At 39.1% G+C, this 18,712-nt stretch overlaps 1 protein-coding gene across 5 annotated transcripts in view; it reads left to right on the top strand.

Annotated features, from left to right (window-relative positions):
* ROCK2 (Rho associated coiled-coil containing protein kinase 2) overlaps positions 1-18,712 on the top strand; it is a 102,650-nt gene that overhangs the window by 37,683 nt on the left and 46,255 nt on the right. For all 5 annotated transcript variants that reach the window (XM_082755896.1, XM_082755893.1, XM_082755894.1 and 2 more), the window contains exons 2-3: positions 4,716-4,797; positions 15,960-16,060. In XM_082755896.1, the coding sequence (XP_082612022.1) occupies positions 4,716-4,797; positions 15,960-16,060 (183 nt within the window). The remainder of the gene's footprint in view (positions 1-4,715; positions 4,798-15,959; positions 16,061-18,712) is intronic.

The following is an 18,712-nucleotide window of genomic DNA, read 5'->3' as shown; positions in this document are numbered from 1 at the left end:
GGAAAAGTGTTTTGGGTTTCTTACATGTAATGGTTTAGTGATTTTTTTCCAAATATTTCAGGGTTATGAATTGTTTCCTGTGAATACTAAGGAAGCATTTGATACTGCTGCTATTGAGTGTTCTTACTTTTTGGTTTTGATTTATTTTATTATTTTTTCTTGTCATGAAAATGAGAAGTAAATTGAAGTAGCCAAAGCTGTTTTGACATCCTGTGGAAAATATATGTGTGTGTCAACTTTGGACATGTTAAAATAGCTGTTTTAGTTTTAAAAATCAGAATTGGCATGGCATGGTTTAATTCTGTAAGGGCTTCAGTGACATTGCTGGGAGTTAACATTGAACTGGTTACTTGGAAGCTACCATTATTTTTCCCTGTAACAGTCCCTTTTGCCAGAGAGAGAAATCAAACATTTACTAGTTCTCATATCTCCTGATTTTTTCTTGCCTATTTTTTCTTGATTTTGTTCAGGTCTGTAACAGTGCAAGTTGCTCTCTGAGAAGGTGAAACTCCACGTTGTCCCCAGAGGCGATTTCTGCTACCGCAGTGGCCTAGAGCTCTTCTCTCCTGATGTAGGATGGTGGTGCAAAAATATCTACTTTGGACTTTACTGTTGGAAGACAATCTAGGGAGAGTGTTTCAGCCTGTTTGCCAAGAGCAAAAGGCTTTTAATGGAATGGTGTGGGCAGAGAGAGCTGTCTTTGCCAACAGCATGTTTGTTTGGAAGCTGCTATTTTTGTCCTGTTTAGCTTCTGAACCTTTTGTAATGGCAGAAAGAGGAAGCGAACAGTGAAATCACTTTAATAACATATTTCCTGGTTCAAGTGACTTATCTCTGAGGCCTAGACAGAGGAGATGTCATTTCCTGGATTGCTTATCTTTGGTTTGAGTGTTCTCTTTTACTGTGTAGTCTTTTGACCCAACCTAACTGTAGTGCAATTTTAGTGTTAAGTAATGTAAACAAGGCCTTTTAATGAAAATGTAAAGCTTTAAGGAAAGGCTTTTTAACAAAATGCTAATGTGCAAGACACAAGTCTTTCATAAAGTACATTGATAAGAATTTGCAATCCGTTAACTTAAAATTATGTTTAAGAGCATAGAATCCTGTCTTTGAAATGTGCTAATAAGGTTTGTTCACGGGGATACAAACAAATTGACACTGTTTGTTATGATGCTGATACTAATCACCTCTCTGATGCCAACTGCATCGCAATATCCACAAGAGCTAGGAGACTTCCAAATAGTTACCAGGCAGTTGTGCCCTTCTCAAATTTCTGTTTGTTAATAGCTGCTTGTGAAAATTGTTACCCGCAGTCCATGAAAAGGAGACAGCTAATCAAAAATTATCTGCAAATATTGTTCTCAGTATTTTTATATTTCTGCACCTCCTTCCCCCACCCAATAAATAAATAATGTACAGCTCAGTTTAAGTTAGAAGTTATGGTTCTTTTGAACCTTGTCATCCAGCTTCACTAAAATGTTTGTTGGGGTTGCTAACTTCGTTATTTTACCTTTGTGAATAAGATATAAATAGAGCACACTAACAATGTTTTACTTGGGCAGCCTCTAAAATACCTTTGCCTAAAAACCATTAAAATAGGAAGTGAGCTCCCCTCTCTTCTCCCTCAAAAATATGAAGAACAGAAATGTGCCTCACTGATTTGTGTTGATACAGAGTGCTTTTACATTTACGTAGTTAGGTGTTGTTAGAGCTTGACTACCAGCTCATTGGAATTGGGACTTCATTCTGCTAGGTTAAATTTTAAAAGATGGCCCATCTGTTCTCCATCGTATCATCCACTGGGGTCCTTTTCTACATGGTGCAAGGTAAAGATGTGTATTTCTGCTGACATGCAGACATACTCTGTCTGGTAGAATGAGTTGTCCTTTTTTGGAAGCCAGTACTTGCTAAATAAAGAGTTTGGAATGACATACTCTGTTACATTATTTTGCAGGAAGTCGTCTGTGCTCAGAACACTTTCAGTTGGTTATGTCCAGGTCATCGGACACAACTCCTGTACAATCCATGCAGTGACTAATTCATGAGCACTTAACAGCTTTGTTACTTTGTTTTAGATTTTTTGTATCTTTCATAAAAATTTAATCAAACTTAAGAATAGGTACTATGTCTTCTGTCCCTCTGAAAGATGGGTACGATGTCCAATGCATCACTCCTTTCTCCTTAATGGGTCTTGCAGGGGCAGTTATGATCAAGACTTAAGTACTGGCTGTAACCATTGTTCTTAAAGTAATTAAGGAGTGATACAGTGCATTATTCATTGCCTTCCCTTTGGGCTTACTGACGCTTTTATGTTTGCTTTAATAAAGAGGTTCTAAAAAGTCATGTCTAAAAGAAAAATAAAAAAGGTCTAAAAAGTGAAGCCTGTGCCTGGGGTTATTCCTCCCCTGCTGCATTTCCCCTTGATGTTCTCGCTGTGCAGTTGAGGTCCATTTGGATAGCAGCCCAGCCCTCTGGTGTGTCAGCCGCGTGCCCTAGTTTATTTTTGTTTGTTTGCAGGGTGCAGCAAGTCATTAATAAAGACGTTAAACATTACTGGCCCCAGTATCGAGCCTTGGGGTGTACCACTAGCGACTGGCCTTCCACTGGACTTTCTGCCAGTGATCAAAGTCTTCCAGGCCCAGTCTTCCAGCCAGTCTTCAATCCTTTCACCTCCCACTTGTGTAACCCATGCTTTGTCAGCTTGTTTATGAGCATGCAGTGGAAGACAGTGCCAAAATCTTTAGAGTTGAGGTAAACAACATCAACTGTTTTCCCCTTATCCACCAAATTAGTTGCCTCATTACAGAAGGCTATCAGCTTGGTAAAGTGTGATTGCCTGTTCATAAATCCATGCTGACTGTTACTGATCACCTTGCTGTTCATGTGTTTGGAACTGGTTTTCAGAAGCGTTTTCTCCATCCCCTTCCCTCACCTCCAGGTCAGCCTTGGGTTTCCTGACACTGTGCCTGCACGATGGGACATCAGCTCCGTCCTCCTGGGTCACCTGCCCTCACTGCTTTTCATGTCTGAGTGCAGCTCTTTCCTCATCCAGGCAGGCCTTCTGCTTCCTCTGCTTGATTTCCTACTTGTTGGGATGACCTTTCAAGAGTTTTTGCCTTTGATGAAGTTTTATGCTTCATGCAATGTTTTAATCCGTCTGTGAGTCTGATGTTTTATGATTACGTCAAATACAATAATTGTAGTCCAGTTAGGAACCCCACGGATGATCCTAATGAGATGCTAATTATGTTTTCACACCAATTAAACAAAGAGGAAAGGCAAGCTTGTAGTCTCTGACCTTTAGTCATCTGTATAGGAAATCACACAAATACATCTGTAATTCCTTCAGCAACTCCTGCTTTCCATAAATGGTCTCGTGGCTGCTAGCGATGTTTCCCAAGACACTTTCATTTGCTAGGAGGCAAAACAAATAAGATAAAATATAAAAACAGTGCAATTGAGTCTCTCAGTTTTGAAAATGTGCTTAATCATTAATGTTTTATGCGGTGAAACTGAAAAGTGACATCTCTAGGGATGAGGCTGTCTTATTTGTATATATACATATGTAGCACAGGCTGGCATTTGGTGGGTATCTAATAATCTTGGGCCCTGCCTTTAAATATACCTATCCAAGTAGGTATAGTATTAGAGATGATAATAATTTTAGTGAGATTTGCAACAGAAACAATCCCTTACCGGGCATTTTTAAAAATAAACGAGTGGGTTGGTAGCTATAGCTATGATTCTGTAGCCTCATTTATGAGTGTCGGGTATTGAAAGGCTGTGCAGTTCCGTTGGTTGCTTATTAATACACATGATGAGGTCTCTGGCTAAAATCTCTGTGCCCTGCTCATGCTCAGAAACCTTAAGAAGCAATCTCAGGGTTTTGTTCTTAAAGCAGTGAACAAAACTGGCAGTTCAGGTAAAATGCTGAAGATGCTGAGTATGAATGCAGTCTCTGGCTCCTAGTGGCTGAAACTAATTTTTATTTTTATTTGTCTTTGTGTTACTGGAAAAGGCTGTGTGTTATGGAGCATAATCTGTGAAATTCTTCTAGGTTGCTGAAAGGTGGAATTGAGTTTAAGCCTTGGAGCAGGCGTTTAAAAGACTATTTTTAGGTCAGACTTTGGTGATGTTGTTCTTTGCTGTTCTGAGAGGTCTCGGGTGTGGAGATGGCAGCGTTGATAGCTGATGAAAGCATTGATTAGCAGAATGGTTCACAGGCTTCTGCTTTCTTTTTTTGACTCACCTCAAAATTAAGCAGTATCGTTTTGTGAGCTTGAATTATGTGGTGAACCTTCATGCCTTCCTTCCAAGAGCAAAAATATGCTGTCAGATTTTGAACAGCCAGAATAAGAAGGTAGAGACAACGTGATCAAAATAATAGTGTGGGTAATTAAATCCGTCTTTAAGCATTAGGATTGCTTACTGGTTAAGATTAAAACTACTCCTTCAGTTTAAGTCCCAGTGCCGCTAATTAGTGGTAGTGTATCTGCACTGTTTCTAGACCAGTCTGGAACCTGTCATTGTGTTTTGTGTGCTGCTTTGGGGTGAGTGGTGTATAAGCACACTTGAGAGCTTGTTTTATTTTCCTGCTAGGAATATAACACATGTTTAAATAACATACAACCAGTCTCAGTGCAGTATCTCTTAAGAAAAGTGGTGTAGTAATTATTATTTTAGTACTCAGTTAACATATTTTTATTTCTTTTCAGGATGGCTTGAATTCTTTGGTCCTTGATCTGGATTACCCAGCGCTGAGGAAGAACAAGAATATTGATAATTTCCTAAATAGATGTAAGTTGCAAGCGGCCTTTTAACGACGACATTGTTGTGATTGTAGTTGTAGAAACTGAGTGGTCACAAATGCATTGCTGATTTTTTTTTTTACTAATTATTGTACCTCTGACTTTATTAAGAAAGATGTTAAAGAAAGCTTTGAAGGACCACTTGTTACAGAGATGTTTCATTTTAAGGAGTTGTTATATTGGTGAAAATGTATTGGAAAATACTGACTGTAGAGTGTAATTTTTACAACTACAGTTAGAAAAATCCTTCTGTGTTAAATATTTATTTTGATTATGTGCTGTGAAGTAATTTGCAAAACATATCCCAGTTATTATAAATTATGCAAGTAAGACTTATGCAAAATGTAAACACTGTATATAAAGTCTTATTTAACCAGGCGTCTTCTGTTGATTTTAAAACTTAATTATTGTACCTTAAAATCTATGGGTGCATTTTTGGACCTTCGTGTAAATGCTTGATTCTGTGCAAATTAATTGTAGACAGGATCTAAACATTTATTGAGCATGTGAAAATGTAAGACTGTTACAGTAAGAGTTAACTTTATTTTGATTTTAAGAGTAACTGTACTTTATCTTTTTAAAATGTTTTTCAGCCATGTATGTATGTACATAAACAAAATATTGTACAAATAGTGGGTTATTTGATTTAAAATACATGTTGCAGTGAGTAAGGCTTTTTGGGATAACTCTTTGTTGTTTACACTAAAAAAATTTGCATGTGTCAAGGTTACTGTGAATGCAGTCTATCAGCCACTCCTCTTGATTCATTTCCAGTAAGAATTATGAGGCTGCTCTCCATTGCTCTAGGACTTCTTTGAATTTCCATGCCTCTCAAATAAGTGGTTGCTGGCGTAGTCCTTTGTAGTGAGTTCTCATGTTTGGAGTTCAGTGCTTCTCTGTGAAGTTTTGCAGAGCTCTATAGCTTGAATACAGAATAAATAAGAAGCGGCAGGTTAGAAGTGGAGGCATACCTTGGGATTTTTCATAGTCCTAAGTTAAAATGAATGCAAGTAGATATTTTTAAAAGAAAAAAGGTCAGGAACAGGATTTTAGGTAATTTTGTTACCTGCAACTGTGTATTGTAAGTGAATATTCCCTGAATATTCTTGCTGTCTGTTCCCTTTTCTGAAGACTGCTGCTCCTTCTTCTATCTCAGCTTCTCTCTTGTTGCTGTGTTAAATATTACTCAGTATCTGATGTGGCAGCCATGCTACCAGCAGTGGCAGAAACACAATCATCTTCTGTGGTTCACAGTTTTATTACTGCTTTTGTTTTTGAAGTCAACTGACAGTTTTTGGTTGAAATAGATGAATAATAGATAAAGAGACCTCAGACCTCAGATGTGTCTTTAAAAATCTGTCACTTACAATTAGACAAGTCTTTAAATTCACAGTAGTTAATAAAGAGTTTTCACTTTATCCTTATCTGTTGTACTTTGGAGGGTGAGGGGGAGAAGAAACCAAAAATGTGTAAGAGGTGACTATTTTGGTTCACACGTTGTGAAGTCATTCATCTCTTTAAAGAATTTACCGATGTAACTTGTGTTTTGGTACTGCCTGGGAAAGAAAGAAAAGTAGTGCTGCATATCTTCTGTGACTTACACCTTTTTAAAAAAGTGTTTTGAAGTGAGAATTTTCTAGACCTTTGAAGCTGGTAATGCATTGGCATTGCAACTGAAAGAATCAGAAACCTGAGATTTGTTTCAGTCTTGTCCAATTCAGGTGTGTGTGGTTTGTTTGAACCAGGCTGGGGAACTGATCCGAATTAATGCAGATGGTGGGTTGGTAGTTTTGTTGGTTTATTTCTGTTAGAACAAGTCAGGCAAAAAAAAAAAAAAAGACCAGTTTCAGATTTTCATATCACTTCTCCATTACATGTACCAGCATAAAAGGATCTGATCAGGTACAGGAAAAAAAAAAAAAAAAACAAAGAAAATCAGATTCTTACTGTCCTTACTGTTTTATGCAATTTCAAGTTGAACCAATATTTTAAGTCTTTTTGGAAACCATTCTAAGTATCAGTTGAAGGGAAGAGTATACCCATGCTTGCTGAAGCCTCTTGCTGTTGTGGTGTTGGAAGAGGAGTTGGGAGTAGTATTAAATTTTATGGAACAGTAAGTTCTTCTCTTAGGTTAGGGAACAACGAGTTCTTGTCTCTTCTCATTTTTCTCAACATCTGAAGAGCTGTAGCAAATGCCTGGATGAGTTTTATTGTCAAAAGGTTCTGACAGACCTCTGCTGAGTGGTCTGTTCGGGGAATCTGGAGCCTGCATCCCTCCTACAGGCAGAAGGGCGGCCTGAGGCAGCTGCAGAGAGGTGTCATGGCCATTTTGTGAGTTAAACACTCTATAATGCAAAGTAAAGGAAGTATTTTTATCCACATCATATGAATCTTTAAAATTTGTGCAAAATGGTGCAATAATCATGACAATTTTAGTCAATTTAATCAGTTCTTTCACAATACTGCTTTGAGAAGGGCATTTATTTTTTACTATATTCCCAGGGATTTGAATATATCCTAATTCAAATTTACTGCAAGTCATTAGTAGAAGATTTAATGTTTTATTGGTGGCTTATTTTAATTTGAAATGTTTACGTCTCAGATGAGACATTAATTGATACTCAGCTCAACACGTATTTTCAAGCTGAAATTCAAGTGTTAGCTCATTTCACAGAGTTAAAATTTATTAATTGCTTGTACTGTAAGAGTTTGGTATATTCTGCTTCTGTTACCATTTTGCAGAAGAAGCCTCTTCATGTGTATGATAGCAAGAAACTTTTTTATCACCTGCTTTCCCTTATGTATGGGGTTCATGTGGCAAAGATTTGGAAGCAGGGGGGCTGCAGGGGCAGCCTCTGTGAGCAGAGCCCAGCAGCTGCCCCATGTCAGATCAGAGCCAGCTCCAAAAGGGACCTGCTGCTGGCCACATCTGAGCCAGTGGGTAATGGTGAGTGGGCCTCTGGGAGAGCAGATTGAAAGATTTAAGAAATAATAATAATAATAATAATAATAGCAACAAAAAATATAACCTGTTGCACAGCAGCAGCTGGGAGAGGAGTGAGAAATGAGAGCAAAGCAGCCCCGCAGCCCCAAAGGTCAGTGCAGAAGGAGGGCAGGAGGTGCTCCAGGCACGCAGCAGCAGTTCCCCTGTGGCCTGTGGAGAGGCCCCTAGTGGAGCAGGCTGTCCCCCTGCAGCCCATGGGTCCCACATGGAGCAGATCTCCATGCTGCAGCCCGTGGAGGAGCCCCTGGTGGAGCAGGTGGATGTGGCCTGGAGGAGGCTGAGGCCCATGGAGAGCCCACGCAGGAGCAGGGGGTCTGGGGGGAGCTGCAGCCCGTGGGGGACCCGTGCTGGAGCAGTTTGCTTCTGGGGGATGGACCCTGTGGTACGGAGCCATGTGGGAGCAGGGGCAGAGAGTGACTGTGAAGGAGCAGCCAAGACGAAGCTTCAGGGACTGACCACAGCCCCCATTCCCTGTTCCCCAATGCTGCTTGTTGGGGGGGGGAGGTGGTTTTAGTTTGCTTTTTTGTTTCTCACTGTTGTAGTCTGAAAGTGGTAGGCAATAAATTATATTAATCTCCCTGTGCCGAGTCTGTTTTGTCCATAACTCTAATTGTTGAGTGGTCTCCTTGTCCTTATTTTAGCCCTTAAGCCCTTTCCATCCTATTTTCTCCCCCTTTCTCTTTGAGGAGGGTGAGTGAGAGAGCAGTTGTGGTGGAGTTCAGATGCCCAAATGGGTAAAAGCCACCATGCCGTATTATTCTGTTTTCTTGCCATTTTTTCCAAAACATGGAACCAAAGTAGAGCATGTATTTATCACATGGGGCACATAAGTATTACCACTCCTTTTCAGTCTTCTAAATTGCTTTATTCTGCTGTTAGGATTCTGTTTAAACTGCTTTTTTTTCTCTGAGTATTCATGGGACAGGAAAGCATAACGTAATATCTCATTCCAAAAACAATGAGAGGAATTTCATAGTCCTCTGAGAACAAAAATTAGCTTGCTAATTTTAGAGGAGAAGCTTGAGTTTTCCAGGATGGTCTTGGTGTAATAAATCTTTCCTTTTCTTTTCCTTGCCTGTCATCTAGGCTATAACAACAGATTGAGTAAATTCTTCCAAGTCTCTTTTTCTGCCATCTGAGATTTGCTAAGTGTTGAATCATGTCTTGGTGGGTCATGCCTTTTTCAGGTTGTCTTCCACACAGGTACTACCACAGCCTGTTAGCTGCTTTAACTTCTGGGAGAAGGAAAATTAAATAATTAAGCAACAATTTTATGGACAAAATATATTTAATTGTTGATAATCTATTGTCAAGAATAGAAGGGAACGAAGAATGGTTTTTAAGGAAGACCAAGCTGCAAAGGGAATGTTTCCATCAACACTCCTGGTACAATCCAGAAGGTCAGTTTAACTCCATAAACTGATCAACAACATTCTATGCATTGATTCCTATTGCAAGATGAACTTTTTGCAAAATTGACATTTCTAATTCCTTCCCTTACGTTTTGTTATGTCACTGAAGGTGCTATACAGTTACCAACAGAAATTCATTATGGCATTAATGCTTATCATGATTGTAACTCTGTGTTCCGTGCTTCGTGTCAGTGACACAGGCAAAATGTTGCATGCCAAGAGAAATCTTAGAAATTTAGTTTTTATGTTGAGTTAATGAGTTAATTTCCCCTTTTATTTTCTCTTGGCTTCTTTAAGACTACTACTTGCCAGGTCACTGCAGCCACCAGAGCAGGTTTGGCTTCATTTTCATTTTTAATGCTGTCATTCTGTTAAGCGTAGTGATGGGGAGGTATCAAATCAATGTTTTCCAAGAGGAGCATGAGTTAGGCCCACAACATTTAAGACAGAATGTCTTGCATGTATAAACAAGTTACACAGAATCATAGAATGGTTTGGGTTGGAAGGGACCTTTACATATCAGCTAACCCAGCTGCCCTTCCTTGGGCAGGGACACCTACATCAGGTTGCTTTATCCAATGTGATTTTGAACACTTCCTGTGATGGGGCATCCACAACTTCTCTGGGCGACATATTCCAGTATCTCACCACCCTCATCATAACACATTTGTTCCTTATATTCAGCCTATATCTACCCTCTTTTAGTTTAAAACCCTTATATCTTGTCCAGTCACTAAGGGCCCTGGTCTTTCTCTCTCTTTTTTTTTAAGCCCCTTTTTTGCATTAAATGGCTGTGCTAAGGTCTCCCTGGAGCCTTCTCTTCTCCAGGCTGAATAATCCCAAATCTCTCAGCCTGTTTTCTTGGGAGAAATGTTCCAGCACTTCGATCATTTTTGTGGCCCTCCTCTGAGCTGTGAAATATGTTATTGTTATTAAATGGAAAATTAAAATTTTTCCATTTGGGTACGTTCAGGCTTACTTTCATTAGATCAGGGATGTCTCCTCTGTGAGGAAAGCTACTTTCTCTTTCTGTATATTCTATTCATTTTATCTGTGGAAAACAAGATGTATCTGTCTTTCTTTTCTCTGGAGGAGATGTTAGTCTGTCTGAAGCTGAGTCCTAGTTTTTGCGCCTTCCACAAGTTGCCCAGCAGCTTGCGTTCCCCAGACACCTTTACTTAATGCATACCTACCTCAGTATTTCTGTTGTGCTTTTTGTTTTGTTTAGGGAGGGTTTGAGATTGCAGCACTTCCTGGCTGTACTTCAGCTTCAGTTCTGGCTAGACTTTTGCCCACAGCAGCAACTTTCGACTTACTATACTTCATAGCAGCACTCTGTGATTTATTCTTACAGATCAGACATAGTCAAATTTCACTCCATTGCATTCTTAGTCCTCTATTCCTCGTATATGCACACCCCAGATCTGCCTGATACATGTTCTTTTTAACTTTCAAGGAAATAACTTGGATATGACACTTTTTTTTTTTTTTTTTTTTAAAGAAGAAAAGCTTGCCTCGCCAGCCTCACCACCCTCAGTTTTGTACTTCTAGTTAGGTATTTATTCCATTTTCACCAGCACTTGTAACCTTCAGCTACATTCTTGCTGCCAGCTGTCAGTGACTGATCCAAACACTCTGCCCTTTCAGAAAGTGAAGCTTCGTTTGTTTAAAGGTTATAGTGCTATTTTCAAGTAGTAAATCAAAAGCTGTCTTTAAACACTCTTGCTATCTAGCATTCCTTGTCCTTCCTAATGAAGAAACCTGAATCATAGGTGATGATATTTTCACATTTTAGGAATTTTAACTCAAATGTCAGAGTGCCATCTTATTCTGGTACTGGGCAGTCCATCTAGTGTCTACATTTTAAGTTGATATTTTTCTTCTGCTGGACTTCCTGTTTTTGCAAATTGATGTGTAAGATATAATCTCTGGTATCTGTGCATACAAACTGAGCTGCATGAAACCTTCTGAAATGTTTTTCTGTAGTAAAAGGATAGTGTTGGAAAGGTCTCCTGCACCTTGAGTTAGGTCATGTTATGTGATACATGAACCAAATCATATGATTCAGCATGCTGCAGATATGACATTGCTTCAGGGTTTCTCTGAGCTTGCCTTCCTGCAGCCTGTGTTTTGCTTCAAGTTAGTTCCATGCTTTGATTATCTATTCCCTATCTGTTAAACTTTATGAGAAAATAGAAACTCCATCTGTATAAGTGACATCTATATAACACCCACAACATCTGTCTCTGTAGATTTTTTTTCAAAGATCATTAAATCTTGGAAGAGTAAGTAGTATTCTACCTTTAACACTTCACAGGGTTGATAAAACTGGTAATTCCTCAGCTGGTACCTCATTTGATTACACACATAAAATATATACAATATATATATTTATAGATATAAAAATACATATATCATTATATATATAATGTATTAACTGCAATACTGATTTTTAAAGGGTTTCACTGGAACTGTATTAAAATTGTTCATAATGTTTCTGTTATATTCTGAGAGCAGAAGTATTCCTGTGAGTTTCTGACCAGTAATGAAGCTATGTAGATCTACACCCTACTATTACACATTTAAATCCATGCCATCTCATCTCGCACATCTCAAAACATTTGAAACATCTCAGAAACATTTGGAAATAAAATTGATGTGATTCCTCTCCCTTGTGACATGTAACATTGTGGGCTCAAACAAGACAGAGAACAGCATATTCTCTCTGACATGAAATCTGCTGATACTCCTTCTCTACTGCTGCTTCCCTTAAGTTTGCATTGGTCCTCCCTGTCTTGTGCCAAAGCTTCTGATTTGCATTTGAATAAGTGCATTTCCTTCTCAGACTGCAAAATCAGCTCACAGCATGAACAAAATAATAAATTTTGCATGGGAGAGCCACTGTTGCTGTTGTATACTTGCTGCCTAAGCTCTAGAAAATGGTCTCTGCATTCTCTCAACTTCTTTTCCTGTTCACACTCTGGATTCCTTCATAAATCTTGTTGGTACACTGAATTTTGTGTGCCACAGTACTGTGAGCATTGAAAGCCCGCAGAATCATTGGACTGTAAAATGGAGCAGATTGGAAAGAACCTTTGGAGATCAGCTGGTCCAGCTCTGCTTGAAGGCAAAACAGTTTTGACATTACATCAGGTTATTCAGGGCCTTGTGCAGTTAAATTTTTAACATTTGCAAAGATGGAGAATCTGCAGTTCCCTTGGACAATCTGTACTGTGCTGATCACTTTCTTGGTGTGGATTTTTTTCCTAGTCTGTAGGATTTCTGATGTGCCAACTCATCTGTTGCCTGTTGTTCTTTCAGTCTGCACCTCTGCGAAGAGCTGGGCTCTGTAACCCTCAGCTTCTGTTTAGGCCAGCCATTTGGACTTCCCAAGCTGAATAACTCCAGCTCTTTCATCTTCTCAGTGTACATTGTGTGGTCCAACCTTTCTTGGTGGTCTTCCAGTAGGCTAGGAAGTGTTTAAATATTTTTTATTGCACTGAGGAGCCCAAATCTAGATACACCATTCCAGATGCAGTCTCACAAGTAACAACCAGGGGAAGAATCACTTCCCTACTTCCCTCAACCTACGGGCTGTGTATTAACCAGAACAACCTGGTGGTGTCCAGTCAGTGCAAAGGCTTAATACTCGTTCATGTTCATTCATCCTGTTGTTCACTAGGGCTCTCAGATCCCATTTCTCACACTATGTTCTGGTTGGTGGGGCTGCACTTGGAGTACTGTGTTCAGCTTTGGGCCCCTCACTACAACAAGGACATTGAGGCCCTGGAGCATGTCCAGAGAAGGGCTATGGAGCTGGTGAAGGGCCTGGAGCACAAGTCCTGTGAGGAGCGGCTGAGGGAACTGAGGTTGTTTAGTCTGGAGAAGAGGAGGCTCAGGGCAGACCTTATTGCTCTCTGCAACTGCCTGAAAGGAAGGTGTGGGGAGCTGGGGATCAGCCTCTGCTCACAGGTAACTAGTGATAGGACTAGAGGGAATGGCCTCAAGTTGCACCAGGGGAGGTTCAGGTTGGAAATGAGGAGAAATTTCTTCTCAGAAAGCGTGGTTAGACATTGGAATGAGTTACACAGGGAGGTGGTGTACACCGTCCCTGGGGGTGTTCAAGGAAAGGTTGGGTGTGGTGCTTAGGGACATGGTTTAGTGGGTGACATTGGTGGTAGGGAGACGGTTGGACCAGATGATCTTGAAGGTCCCTTCCAACCTTGGTGGTTCTGTGATTCTTGTAAGAGCAGCCCTGCCCTCCACTGTGCTCCTTGCCATGTTATCAGTGAACCTTCAATGAGGAGACTGATATTATCTTCTGGACCATTAATAAAAACACTAAACAATATGGGGCAGTATCAATCCCTAATTCACCTTGTTTGGAATTAGCAGCCAGGTGGACAGGTGAACCTCTGACCACTGCTTCAGCAAGTTTTCCACTAGCCGTGTAATTTCTCCTTGCAGTTGGTGTCCTCCCAGTTTGACTGCAAAGACGCACTGAGATGCTGTGTTGAAAGCCATGCTACAGTCAAGGAAAGGACAAGTACACTGTTCTTCCTTTGTCTTCCATCTTATCAGGGAAGGTGATTAAGTCCTTAATTCTGATTTCTTCTACTGTGGCTGCCCGACATTCTGCTGTCAGCTTCAGGGAGCTGGGAGGCCTGTGAACAGGCCAGTAAAGCCTGAGCCAAAAAAAGACACAAGAGTACCTTGATCTTCTCCATGTCCTTTGCCACTGAAGCCCTACGCCACTGGGAGCAGTGGGCCAACATTTGCATCATTCTTTCATTTATTGATAGTTTTACGGCTTTATAAAAGCTCATTGCCCTTCATAACCCTGGTTAGTTTTCAGCTCCAGCTGAGCTTGGCTTTCCCAATTCCGTCCTCATGTGCCTGGGATATTGCTGCTGGGTATGGGGTAGCCCATCTCAGCTTCCGTGTTCCAAACCTTTGCTTTTTGTGCTTGAGTTGAGGCAGAGGTTATCCATTCAGCTAGCGTGGCTCTCTGCCATGCCTGCTTGATTTCTAGCTAACTAGAACAGACTGTTCTTGTGCTATGAACACGTCATCTTCAAAGATCAACCCACTCCTCTGCCCTCCACTCTAGCTTCCCACAGGATCCTGCCTGTAAATCCCCTGAACAAGCTGTAGTCTGTTCTCCTGAAGCCCAGGGTCTGCTGTTTGCCCTCCTCAGTTTTCTCCAGAGCTTAAATTTCACCAACTCACACTTGCTTCAGTCAAGGCTGCCATTAACTTTGTCATCCCTGGTCAGTTCTTTCTGGTTTGTGAGTAACACATCAGGGTGTCTCCCTGACTGGGCTTGCTGGTCACTGGGGTTAAAAGAAATGCTCTCGATGGTCAGGAATCTCATAGATTGCTTGTAGCCTGCCAGGTTGCCCTTCAGGAATATGTAGGAATGGTTAAACTATTTACCAGGTATTTGTTATCATTAACTTCCCGCTGACAATGCCATCTTTAATGTCATACTGAATTAACTGCATCTCTAATCCTTTGTTTCCCCCATTAAGTCTGAAGTCCCTTTTAATTCCTTTCTTGGGATCGAATTCCACAGTCTTTGACTGTAAACAGGGATATCACAATATACACCTCTAGTCCTCTCTGGATGTGAGCATCCACAGCTCTTCATGCAATCTCATGATATTTCCTGGCAGAGATCTTGCTCGAGCCAGCCCTTTTTGGCACAGTTCTGCTCTTCCTATAAGTATGTGTGAGGGCAATATTGAGACTTGTCACTTTTAAGAAAGATCACCTCCAGTATTTTGGATTGCACTCATTGCTTCCATTAGCTTTTATCATTGTAAATAGATTTTTTATTTTTTTTTAAATGCATTTAGCCAGGAGTGCATTCACTAGCATGCTGCATTTGCAAAATTACAGTGACTTGGACCTTGCAGTTCTTTAGAATTTGTCCAAGGTCAGAATTTCATTGACTTTCCTTTCATTGACTTTCATTGAGATTCCCCCAACTGCAAACAATTTTTTTTTTATATTAAAAAAAAAAAAAAAACTTAGCTGCAGAATATTGTACCAGAGAATACTAGAACGTGATATTGTAGATCTAACTTTTAGAGGTGTTGGCATATACTACAGAAGTGGTGAACACTAAGGAGGATCTTTGTGATGACCAGCAGTTACATAAATACACTCAATGAATTACAATATCATGAACAAATTGATCTGAAATCATATCCTAGTGTGATCTAGCCTGAAGTTGTGCCTGAAGGTTACTGAGCTGTATTCCTCACCGTCTGACTGTTGTGTACAAGCTGGCTGTACCCGCAGTGCTTTTGTGTGTAACAGGGACTTGGTTCACTTGGTTTACTCCTGTGTTCTCCGTACAGTGTCCATCGATTGTGGTGACACAGCATATGGCCAGGAGTAAACGTGTGAAAATTCGAGATGGGCATCTCTGGTTCTTGTCCTTATCAGAGCCTTCCTGGAAGCTTGTTTATGATTATCAGAGGTGTAGAATGAGAACTGGCAAAATCCAAAAGAAATTTCAATTGTTACATCTAAACAACATTCGTTGTTTTTCCAACAGAGCTTTTCTATGGTGATTCTATGGTGACTACAGATTTCAAGAATTAGCAATAAGGCTCTAAACATTTGCATACAAATGTCTTATTTTGACTCTAAATGGCAAATGTTAAAGAAAATTACTGTATTTGGTTAACACATGCATTACAACACATTTTATTTAATTTGCTTTAGATGAGAAGATTGTGGAAAAAATACGAGCTTTACAAATGAAAGCTGAAGACTATGATGTTGTTAAGGTGATTGGAAGAGGGGCCTTTGGAGAAGTACAGCTGGTAAGATTGATGATTTATTGATTAAACAGATTTATGGCTGTAGTCAAAACCCTACCCAGTCTTGCATGCTTTATATCTAAAAATGTGTTCTTACAAAGAATAAATGTTAAAGCAGAAATTTCATTGTATCCTGAGGTCATTTCTATGGATAGTAAACCAATACAGTCTAAGTTTAGAATGTGATGGATTGGAAGGGAAACTTGGGAAACAGTTTGCCATGCTGTCATCAGAATGAAACAGGCAGTTCATGGCAATTTTATTTTTTTGGCCACAGTTATCACCATGTAATAATGTTTGAAATCCTCCAATTAAAGAAGAAGCTAATAGTGCAACAACAACAAACTTCTTTTTGTCTTGTAATTTTGATCTTTGCATTGTATTTAACTGATATGATTTGTGTATTTTCTTTCCATTAAGACTCTTCTCTTGACATTTTCTACCCAATAGCCGATCCTATATAATATCTAATGTCAGAGATGGATTACTTTTAAAATTTATATTGCAAAGAAATTCTATGTCAAATAACAAAACAAAAAAAGTTTTCACTGTCTGACTTAATATATCATGCACAGTTTGCATTTAATTTCGATTTGTCCTGGATTTCCATGTCATTTTGTGAGATAAACAGCAGAAACATTTGAGCACGAGACAGATTGATATGTCTGTTTTGAAACATGCTATAGGTGTAAGCAGCTAATGGAATCTGAGAATACCACAAACAAGTTTCCGTGAGCTAACAGGTAGCTGTGTATCACCTGATCCATGCTAATTTTCTGTGTAAGCATTTTTAGAGGATGTGAGAGATGTGAAGTAAGTCAATGGAAAGGGGAACAACTAATTTGCAGCAATTAAAGCTAGTTTTCTCATTACCAGAAGGTAACAGAAACTCTATTTTGCTTAGGGCTTTTGACATGGAACTGGCATTTTACTGTTCTGTGCTAATTTTGTACTAAAAAGAAGGAAAAGTCATATCAATGGTAATACAAGGTATTTTTATAAAACACAGTATTTTGGAGATTTCTTGAGAAATGTTGCAAGTTGTTATATCTGCAATGCTCGTAGGAGGCACACAATGTATAATAGTAATAAATCTATTACCTGTTTAACAAATTACTTGTATATTCCATACTAGTGTTGGTGAAATTGGTTGGAAACATGGAGGAAATACAAGCTTTTACAACTGTTTATTTAATGTTTATTCCTTGTTTACTTTGCAGCAGTGACTTGATCAAAGTTGTGTTGTCTTAAGCAGATGCAGTTTTGAGCCTTCATTACCTATAAGTCAATATTTATCATCTCAAAATAGTTACAGCAAGTGTTGGTTATCAAATTAACAAATTAGATAAGTTGAATAGTGGATTGCATGTTGTGGTGTAATACAATGTAAATAAGGTGAAGCTTTTGCTTGCATACTCTTTCTGGCTAATTGTATAACGTGCTTTTGAAGTTAAAATGAAAAATGGAGTAGGGGAAAACGATGGCTAGCTTAACACTACTTCTGTGCCTTATGGGTAATTTGCAAGATTAGATGTAATCCATGGGGCAGTTAACAGCACTGAATCAGCAAGTTTTATTTATTTATTTTGTTTTATTTTTTTAAGGCAGTTTCATCCAAGTGTGGCAACATGGGAATGTAGCTCCCTCTTCCTTATTTCTTTCTCAGTCAGTTGTGCTCTGTTTCTATCAAGAAGAATTTGTGAAATACAGAGAGGGATATTTCCAAAGATGCCATTTTCAATCAAAACTTTAAAGAATTAATTGGTGTATTGCTTTTATATCTTTGCTGGCAAGAGATCAAAAACAAAACCATCAGCAGAACTCCATGTATTTGAGAAGCTACTGCTGCAGAGAGCTTTGTAAGAAAATGGTCTATTCTGTCTTTTCAGTGATAGTCAATTGTTTCATATTAAAGTCTTATATTAGACATTTTTTCATTGTATATTTGCACTTAGAGCATCTACTCGAGATGCTTTTGAGATGCTCTTTTTCCATGTGCTCGAGTGGGAATCGAAGAACAATCACGTTGTAACAACTGGAGTTCCTCTTCCATTTATTGTTGGGAGGAGATGAAAAGGGGAAGATGCCAGTAACAGAAATTGTTGGCGTTTTTTGGATGTCACGCTGACATATTTGCCGGAAGCATGCAAGAAAATTAAATTTTTAATGTGCTTCAAAAATGAAAATACATTGTTTTCTTATATACATTTCTAAGCACTTCATGTTTGTTTGTTTGTTTTTGAAATCATTAAATTTTTTTTTTTTTTTTCATTTGCTTTTTGTCATTTAATTTTCATGTTCTTAATTTGTTCTGGCTTAGAAGGAAAACCTTTTTTTTTTTTTTTTCCTCTTAACGTACTGTATCATGCGTACCTTTGTAAAATTTTAAAGTACAAATTGTTGACAGAGCACATACTTCAGCTAGGTAGTTTGAGTGGTCTGAAGACAAACTTTAGTTCTCATTTGCTTAATGTTTATAATGTAATGTTGAAACACACAGTAAATTGGTCATATATGACCAAAATAGTTGCTATTTTTTAAGCAGGTGCTTGAAGCCCCAAAATAAAAAAGCTAAAAAATGGTTGGTACTGGAAGGAAATCTCTTTGTGTTCTTATAGAGCTCTTTTGTACTTCATGCCAACTTGAAAGAGCATT

Source organism: Aythya marila, assembly GCF_965140915.1.
Source record: "Aythya marila genome assembly, chromosome: 3".
NCBI lineage: Eukaryota > Metazoa > Chordata > Aves > Anseriformes > Anatidae > Aythya > Aythya marila.
Note: the sequence above shows the minus strand (reverse complement) of the source record. Positions and strands in the feature narration are given on the sequence as shown.